The sequence below is a fragment of the Vicia villosa genome, linkage group LG7 (genome assembly GCF_029867415.1).
Source record: "Vicia villosa cultivar HV-30 ecotype Madison, WI linkage group LG7, Vvil1.0, whole genome shotgun sequence".
Taxonomy (NCBI): domain Eukaryota; kingdom Viridiplantae; phylum Streptophyta; class Magnoliopsida; order Fabales; family Fabaceae; genus Vicia; species Vicia villosa.
This window is the reverse complement of record NC_081186.1, coordinates 66,260,283-66,270,037: the sequence shown is the minus strand read 5'-3', so window position 1 is coordinate 66,270,037 and position 9,755 is coordinate 66,260,283. Positions and strand designations below refer to the sequence as shown.

Below are 9,755 nucleotides of genomic sequence, written 5' to 3'. Positions count from 1 at the left end.
AGTGATGTAAGAAGAAATTCAAGCTCTGAAGCTATCCTAATGGAGGTAGAAGTCAGAAGCTGTGAATGTTCTGAAGATCAAAGAAATTCAAGTTTTGAAGTTGTCCGATGGAAGCAGGAATCAGAAGTTGTGAATGTTCTGAGGATCTAAAGAAATTCAAAGTTCTGAAGCTGTCCTATGGAAGCAGAAATCAGAAGTCATGAATGTTCTGAAGATCAAGCATATGTGAACGTCTCTACTGAAATACTCAGGGAAGTCTTTTATTTATAAAATTCTTCTAGTATTAATTTCAGGGGGAAATTGTTAATCTCAGGGGGAGACATATTCACATGCTTATGCTATAGCTGTGTAATTGTCTTTAGCCGTCTGTTCTTTCTGATCGCAAATTCATATCATTTATATATGTTTTTGTCATCATCAAAAAGGGGGAGATTGTTAGAACAAGATTTGTTCTGATCAATATTCTTAGTTTTGATGATAACAAGGATATGAATTTTGTGTGAGATAATGTGGTACTCTAATACACGGCAATTTCCCTCTCAGGAAATATATAAAGAGTATGCACAAATCAGCGCTCAGAAGCTTTGACTCAGAAGGTTCAGCATGCAACATCAGAACATGGTTTGGCAAGACATCAGAAGATGGTCAAGGCAGAATCAGAACATGGGTCTATGGAAGCATCATAAGAACTTGAGTTCAGAAGCAGAAGCACTGAAGTCCTCATGGTATCACGCTCAGAAGCACTTCAAGGTCAGAAGACAAGAAGATGCTCTGCACCAAGCTGTTTGACTCTGATGATATTCAGACGTTGTAAACACAAACATCAGATCAGAAGCAAGTACAAGATGGCAGGCTACGCTGACTGACAAAAGGAACGTTAGAAGCTATTAAAGGCAACATCAGTAGACACAGCGTGAACAAAGCTCGAGGTAGTTGACAAAAGCGTGAAACATTAAATGCAATGCTGTACGGAATATGCAAAGCATTAAATGCTCCCAACGGTCATCTTCTCAAGTGCCTATAAGTGTGAACTTCTGATGAGAAGCAAGGTTACCGATTATGTGAACATAAACTTGCTGAAACGCTGTTCAATTAAAAGCTCAGTAACTTCATCTTCATCAAAGCTCACTACATTGCTGTTGTAATATATTAGTGAGATTAAGCTTAAACTTTAAGAGAAATATCACAGTTGTGATTATAGCTTTTCAGAAGCATTGTAAAACTCTTATTTGATTACATTAATTTGTAAGTAACTAGAGTGATTAAGTGTTGATCAGGATACGCTAGGAAGTCATAGCTTGTGTCTAAGCATTTGTAATTAGAGTGATCACGTGGTGGTCAGGATACTCTAAGAAAGTCTTAGCTTGTGTCTAAGCATTTGTTCCTAGAGTGATCAGGTTGTGATCAGGATACTCTAGAAGACTTAGTCGTGGGCTAAGTGGAAAACCATTGTAATCTATTGAGATTAGTGGATTAAATCCTCAGGTGAGGTAAATCACTCCGTGGGGGTGGACTGGAGTAGTTTAGTTAACAACGAACCAGGATAAAAATAACTGTGCAAATTGTTTTTATCGTTCAAGTTTTTAGACTACACTTATTCAAACACCCCCTTTCTAAGTGTTTTTCTATCCTTCACGAACGACGCATAAAACGAAGTTACGGATCAAAAGTTATGACATTTTGAAGTTAAAAAAATATTTTGACAGCAGGGTCTGCTCAGCGGGCTGGAGCCCGCTTAGCAGCCGCGCGATTATGCAGAGAAATACAGCAGCAAATAGACTTTCGAAAATACTATATCTCCACCCAAAATCACTTCCAATCAACAATTCAAAGCATATATAATCAGTATACATCATTTATCATCATCAAATCATACCAAAGCATGTTTAGACCATCAATTCCATGAAATCTAACATAAACCCTTACAATACAAAACTATGAAATTGAAAGGATTAAAGATGATATACCAATCACGACCTTACTCACTCACATAAACCTCTAACAACTCATCAAAATCTCAGCAAATCATTCATTAATTTCAACATTTATCATCATCATCATCATCAATATTGGAAATATTCACACATTCATGGATTTCAATTATGAAACCTAATCTCTACCATACCCATCATCATGCCAATCCTTAGAGAGTAAGAACCCCACCATTACCTTAACAAAAACTTCATCTTCTTCAATGGAGTTCTTCCCCTTCATGCCCAAGCTTCATCTCTTCTTCTCTTCTTTCTCTTCTTTCCACCAAAATAAGTTATGAGACTCAATCTCTAAAACCATAACCTTTACTATCTCATTAATGGGCTTAACCCATAACCCATCCATTGTGTTATATTTCTTCCACTTAGGCCAAATTCATAATATTCTTCTAATTACTCAATTAAGCCAAATAACACACATAAATAAATAATCACATAACATAACAAATATTATTTCCAATAATATTCCACAACTACAATAGATCCATAACGCAAATAATACCAACTCGCAATTGTATTTTTTCCGACTAATCCGACAAATCAACACAATAATCCTATTACGCCTTTAGAATAATACCGATAAACCCCGACTCCAACTAATCCCAACGAATAAATCCTTGATCAATTTAATTAAATTCGGGGCGTTACAGAAACCACGCCGCCTGCTCCGCCGACTATTTTCGATGAGAACCGGTCGGAGGACGGCGTCCAGCTCTAAGTTCTAAAGCATGTGTCTCCTCATCTCTAGCATGAGTAACTGCTTCTCTATCAACGGTTCTACCGATTATTGTATCGTCTCTACCTCTGGTCCTCACTAAAACCAATAAAAAAAGGAAAAAATTAGAAAAACTGCAAATGATCGGAAATTTTGAAATTTCCGGTATCTTTCAAAACATTTCTAACTACCGTAAATTTCAGAAATTCCCGATATATGTTTAACTGCAAATTATAGAAAATTTTGAAATTTTCGGTATTTTTCAAAAATTTTAAAACTACCGTAAATTTCAAAAATACCGGTATGTGTTTTTCTAAAATTACCGAAAATTTTGAAATTCCAGGAAATTTTAAAATTCTCGGTTTGAATATACCGTAAATTCTTACTGTTTTCTTGAAATTCCCAGAATCGCTTGTAAATTTAAAAAATACGGAGATGTCACGTAAATTTGGAAATGTTTTGTGAATTTTACATTTTGGATATCTTTTGTCTTTTTATTGTGTTTGGGGGTGTCATGTTTAATTGGGGGTGACATGTTAAATCATCCAGAGTTAGTTATGACATTGTAGGGCCAAAGATTATTGATAATGTGGTTTATAGATGTTGGACTTGTACCAAACTTAGGCCTCACCTGAGCATGTTGCTCATGCCCATAATTAGGGGTGGAGATAGACCAGACCGATAACAGGAGCCTACAGGCTAGCCTTTATAGGCTCAAGCCAGACCACACATTATTTTTAAATAGAAAAGGCTTAGGATTTTTTTTAAGCCTATTTAGTTAAAAAGGCTAGGCCTCAGGCCCTAAAAGAAGCCTTTTAAGCCTATCAGGCCGACCTATTTAAATAAATATGAATACTTTTTTTTTAATATCATTATGTTATGTTTTATACTTTGAATTAAAATACATAAATAAAATTTGGTTATCTTGAAGAACTTGTGAAAGTAAGATGAAAACATCTTATAAACATTGTTTTTACAAGCTCTCTTAAACAAATATTCTCCTAGAACTTATGCTAAGAGGTAAGTTAAAATAAGTCAATGCAAACAAATTTTAGTCTCTTGGTCTTTTAGTTAGTTAGTCTATTTAAACATCATTTTAATTCTTAAATACATATGTCTAAAACAAATAGGCTTTTATATAGGCTAACGGGCTAACCAGACCTTCAAAAAGGTCAGACTCAAACCTAAAAAATAAGCCTACGACAGGCCACCGACTAGGCTTAGACTTCTGTTTTTTGGATAGACCAGACTTAAGTTTGGCAAAGTCAAATCGACCCAACCTATTTCCACTCCTACCCATAATAAGGGTTGGTTTATTTGTTCTCTGAATAGTTGTGTTTGTTGGATCTTGAATTGTTGTTAATCTATTCAATAAAATTCGTCTATAATATTATTTGTAAAAATTAATTTAATGACTAATTTATATAAGACATTCTTAAGTTCAATGATTAAAATTATAATCATAATTTAATACGAAATATATTTGAAAGGTTTTGAAACAAGCTAATATATATTTTTGATTATTTTTATATAATAGCTAGTATAATCATTATTTTATAACATATTTTACTCATTATATACTTATAACATATTTTATTCACCTTTATTTTCAAATATGATTTATTAAAATAAAGACGGACCTATACTCTAAGAAATAGTAGCTACCTACCAAAACTAAAAAACAAAACCAAAGATATTAAAAGATTTTTAAGTGGATAGACTATCAATTAAGACTATCTAGAGATTTGAGTATTAAATTTTCATTATATATTTTAATACAATATAATGGAACCCACATTTTTTTTCTATTTAAAAAAAATCACATCTTTTATAATTTTTTTTCTAAAATTCCAACAAAACAAATCATAAATCATAAAATTCAAACGCAAATAAAAACAAATCATAAATAAAAAATATTACATTTCTATTAAAGAGATTCTTTGGTCAAGTGTTCTAAAGTTCCTGTTTCCGATTTAAAATAATTTATTTCAACTTACACTTTGTTTGGTCAAAAAATATTTATTTATTTTAAAAATATTTAAGATATCAAATATCATATTTTAATTTTTATATTTCCAATTATTATAATTTTACACAAATTCTATGCAAAAGATATTATAAGAATTTGTGTTGTTTTTCAACAAAATGGAATGCTTCAAAACCAGACTCTAAAATTCACTAATTATTATTAATGGAAATACAAAAAGAATTTGTCTAATCTAAAAAAAAAAAAGAAATACAATTCTTAAACCGAATTAACCGTAATATTAGAAGAATTTGTAATCTCTTTCCTAATTGCTTCAACTCTTCCAAGAACTCCCTTAATAGCTACATCAAAAGCATCTTCATGTGCCTTTAATCTAGAACTTGGATAACGATAAATAATTTTTGGAATCAATTTTATAACCTCTTCTCTCATTGCTAACACTTCCTTTGTTGAAACATTAAGCAATTTCATATCAATCATCACTCTCTTCTCCTTAACATCAATTTCAGGTATGAAGATAGAATAGCTAGAAGTATTTTTAGGAAAATGCCATAGATATTGCTTGTATGCTGATTGAGGATGAAAGAAAACCGGAATACAACCCGCCAAAATTGAATCAAAAATCGATCTTCTAGTATATGAATCGCCCGGAGGTTGTAAGCAAAAAACCGAATTCATAAAAACACCCATAACATAAACCGGATCACCACAATTTCGCTTTTTATTACAATTTGCTAGTTTGCAATTTGGAGATGATTCACATTGTTTGATAAGTTCGTTTCTTATGGACGATGTCAAATTAGGTCTTGGAGCACCCGTGAATGTAAATATATAATTCCTTTTCATTTTTCTCACTTTGTTCTGCCAAATAAGAATCTCATCATCACTTCTCGGATGAAAATAAGTTGGATATGGAATTGCAAATTCATTATCATATAAACCACACGATTCTATCAACAATATTGACATGTTACTTGCTCCCGGCAAAAACATAAACTTTGTACCCCAATCTTCATTTTCATCACTTTTTCTTCTAAAATCAAAACCAACTCTTCCACCAACCAAGAAATGATCTTTACCATCAAGTTTCTTCCATTCAGGCCGTTGCGCTAACCATTCTATTAATTTTTTCGGTAATTCATCTCTTACGGAAATATTAAATCCTCCCCAGAGATATCTACCTATATCTAAACCAGCATAGTATGGTACATAAATGGCGGAAGCCAATGACGAATCATTAGTTAAACACCTATAATGTCTCACGATGTTGTGGAAAATCAATTCAAGTGAAAATTGATTTGTCGCAAACCAATTTTCATTTGACAAAGCACGTCTATCTGATTCTTTAATAATCTCAAGCCCTAACCCTAAGTTTGATAAGTGAGGACAAATATTTTCCCACTTATTGAGAGTGTGACATTTTTTCAACAAATCCTCATTGAATCTATTAGGAAGATCATACATAAAGATATATTTGCCTCTACAAGGATCCAATTTTGTTGTGGTAAATACTTCAACCTTTTCTTTCATCAAAGGAGGGGAACTAACAATATTTCTTCTCCTATTACTTTCACCAATGGATGTAGCAATATCTGTGGCTCCTTCGGGTACATTTTTTTGGTTACTAGTAATAGTAAGATTGGGGGAAGAATTTGAAGGTGTAGTGGTGACTATCTTTTCAAGCTTTGCATTATTCAAGTTAGGAAGAGAGAATTTGATTTTTCTATCATTGGCATTCAAATAATATTGATTTAGAAAAAGTAGTGAGACACAAATAACAACGGATGATGTAAGAAACACAAACCGGAGTTGAATTGAGTTCTTCCTTAACATTTGCATGTCCATCTCTTCTTCTTCCAATTGAAAATATATGTTTTTGTTGTCTCTTATAAATTTGGAGATTGAGAGTTTGAGGAAATAAAGAAAAATAAGAATAAAAGTTAGAGTTTTTAATAAAGGATTTTATTAAAGGAATGATATAAAAGTATAATATGGATGTTTTTTTGACATTAATGAATATTCTATTTGTTTAAAAAGGAAGAGAGAAATTAAGGAAATCATTAAAGAATTTGGATTTTAGTTGCATAAATGGACGTAAAAAGTGTATGTTACATTGTTTTAGTAGTGTTTAATTTAATGAGCAAATCAAAATAGTTTATGTTTTATTTATTTTTGAGGTCGCTAATGGGTCAATTTGTTTTAAAAAAATTTAATTGCTTTTTATAATATAACATATTTTTGTTTAAAAAAGATTTATATATTTTTTTTATTAAAAGCTTCAAGATAAAATTTAGTTTGAATTATTATTATTAAAATTTTATTTTAAATATTTTATCATAACTTACGTTCTTTATTTTTCTCTCAAATAATTTAATGGTAACATGGATACTAATGGTTAGTTGGTCCAGTGTTGATTGACGCTGGACTTAGTAGGGAGAACCACAGTTCGAGGATGAAACCACTTGATGCCAGAACTCGCCCCCGAACCGGACTAAACCGGTTGTATAAAGCCAAAAAAAAAAATTAAAATTATTTAATTTTGTAACTACTTTAAATAATTTTTTTATATAAATCATTTTTAAGATATAATTTTAAAAAAAAATTTGCGATTTCGAATATGTTTTAATCTTCAATAGTATATGTTTATGTTATAAGATATTAAAATTAGTCTTTTAGTTTATACAAAGTAAATTAAAAAATATTTTCATATTTTTAAAAATAATTTTTTTAAAATACAAAAAACTATATATTTTTATAAAACTAAAACATATAAGCTTAATATATGATTTATCTGTTTCGGATTCCATGTACTTGCTTTTATGTTTTTGGCGAAATTAACTTTTAAAAGGTATAGAACTAAAACATATAATATATATTATCATATTCATATAAATTAAAATTTTAAAAGGTAGTTAATAAATTAACTTTTTTTCCTTTTTTCAAATAGTCGCGTAATTATATAGACATTTTGGTCAATCAGGGTGTTGGCTTGAACATATAATTTTTTGTTATTTTATATTTTATTATTTTAAAATGAATGAAATAAAATATATTTAACAAAATGTTGTTATCCATTTTGTTTTGTTATCATCATCGGTTTAGTCCGGTTCAGGGATCAATTTTTGCATCAAGTGGTTTCAACTCCCTCCAAATTGCAATCAATGGGATCGAACCGCAGTTCCCCTACAAAGTCCAACGTCAACCACCACTGGACCAACTAACCATTAGTATCCATGTTACCATTAAATTATTTGAGAGAAAAATAAAGAACGTAAGTTAGATTTTTGAAACATCCTAATCAGTATTTTAAAAACCGGACCGAATATCAAATCGGTGAGAGTACTGGGTCACTGGTTTATTGGTCGAACCACTGGGTCACTGGTCGAACCGCATGACTAAACTGGATTAAACCGGATAACTCGGTTGAATAGACCGGTTGTTATAACAAAACTATATAGGTATAAAACATGTCGAACATGATGATTCAGTCTACAATTTATAACTGGCACTTAAGTTTTTTAAAAAGGTCATATCATAAATAAATTCACAAGTTCATAATTTAAATTCAAATTTTAAACATAGGTATCACACATAATAAAATAGTACAAAATTACAAAGTATATTTGCAAACAAAATTTAATCACAACATAATCTAATTGAATAAATTATAATAAAATAACTTTATTGTCTACAAAATTTAATTTTTAGGAAGAAAAAATTGTTTCAATATTGGTATCTCCTTCAATATCAAAATCATCTGCAACAAAATCAACTGTATCCAAAACATCTTTATTTTTATTTTCTATTTTTCTATTTTATTTTTTATTTTTTATTTTAATTTTTCATTAAAATAATCAAAATGATGTTGTTTTAAGATTTTAAAATAAAATAAAAATAAAAAATGTAGTTAAACCACCGGTTCTGGAAAACCGCCGGTTTTTTCAGTTTTACCGGTTTACACCGCTTTTGACTGGTTCACACCGGTTCAATAACATATCCGATCCAGCAACCGATCCGACCGGCCGGTCCGATTTTTAAAATACTGATCCTAATTACCACGCGGGCTCATCTTGCACTTATATAGACAAAAAAAGTAATACTTTAAAATAACAAATATCTTTTAAAATAATTTTTTCTAATAATAAACTAAAAAATAATATTCTTTATTAATTAAAATAATTACTATTTTCTGATAACTAGATTGTATTAAAATGAAACTTCAAAATAGAAAAAATGTATTAAATGAGAAATAATAATTTTATACTATTTTGAAGTTTCATTTTAATACAATCTAGTGAATTCAATACTCACTAAAGCCTCGACTCATAGACTCAAAATAATTTCACACTTTTTGTTTTCATCACCACTTCAATACTCACTAAAGCCTCAACTCATAGACCTAATTGTTCCCAATCATAGTTTCTATGAAAGTACAATCCCCACGTCTGAGAACAGATGAGGTAGCAGTAACTTTAATGCCCTTGCGGCAATGTGTGCTGTTATGGACGAACTACATCACCAAAATCAGAGCATGGAGGACAATGTCCTTAATATCCAACACTTACAGTCGAAGGTGGCTTGAATTTCTCCAGGACTATGAATTTGGTTTGAATTACCACCCTGATAAAGTCAATGTTGTAGTTGATGCTCCGAGTAGGAAGTCATTGCATATGTTGATGCTTATGGTTAAAGAGTTGGAATTAACCGAGCAATTAAGAGATCTGAGTCTGTTGTGCGAAACGACTTCTAACACTGTAAAGTTGGGTATGTTGATGCTAATTAGTGGTCTTCTGGAGGAAATTATAGAAGGGAAAAATATCGATTTTGGATTGGTTGACTTACTTGTGTTGATCAGTCAAGGTAAAGGTGGTGACTTCAGGATCGAGAATGGTGTTATGTGATTCAGAGACAGAGTTTGTGTACCTAATGTGCCTAACTTAAGAAGCGTATTCTTGAATAAGGTCATAAGAGTGGTCTGAGTATTCATCCTAGTGCTACTAAAATGTATCAAGACCTTAAGAAAATGTTTTGGAGACCTGGTATGAAGAAGGAGGTAGCTAAG

General features: G+C 31.1%; 1 protein-coding gene across 1 annotated transcript; it reads right to left on the bottom strand.

Moving 5' to 3' along the window:
- Positions 1–4,951: 4,951 nt before the first annotated feature.
- Positions 4,952–6,538, bottom strand: LOC131619236 (probable xyloglucan galactosyltransferase GT12). Its single transcript, XM_058890356.1, has one exon. The coding sequence runs from the start codon at positions 6,536–6,538 to the stop codon at positions 4,952–4,954; it is 1,587 nt and encodes a 528-aa protein (XP_058746339.1).
- Between the last annotated feature and the right edge of the window lie 3,217 nt (positions 6,539–9,755).

What these genes read in the sequence shown, in the direction of transcription:
- LOC131619236 (XM_058890356.1), bottom strand. Translation starts at nt 6,538, where the DNA reads ATGGACATGCAAATGTTAAGGAAGAACTCAATTCAACTCCGGTTTGTG.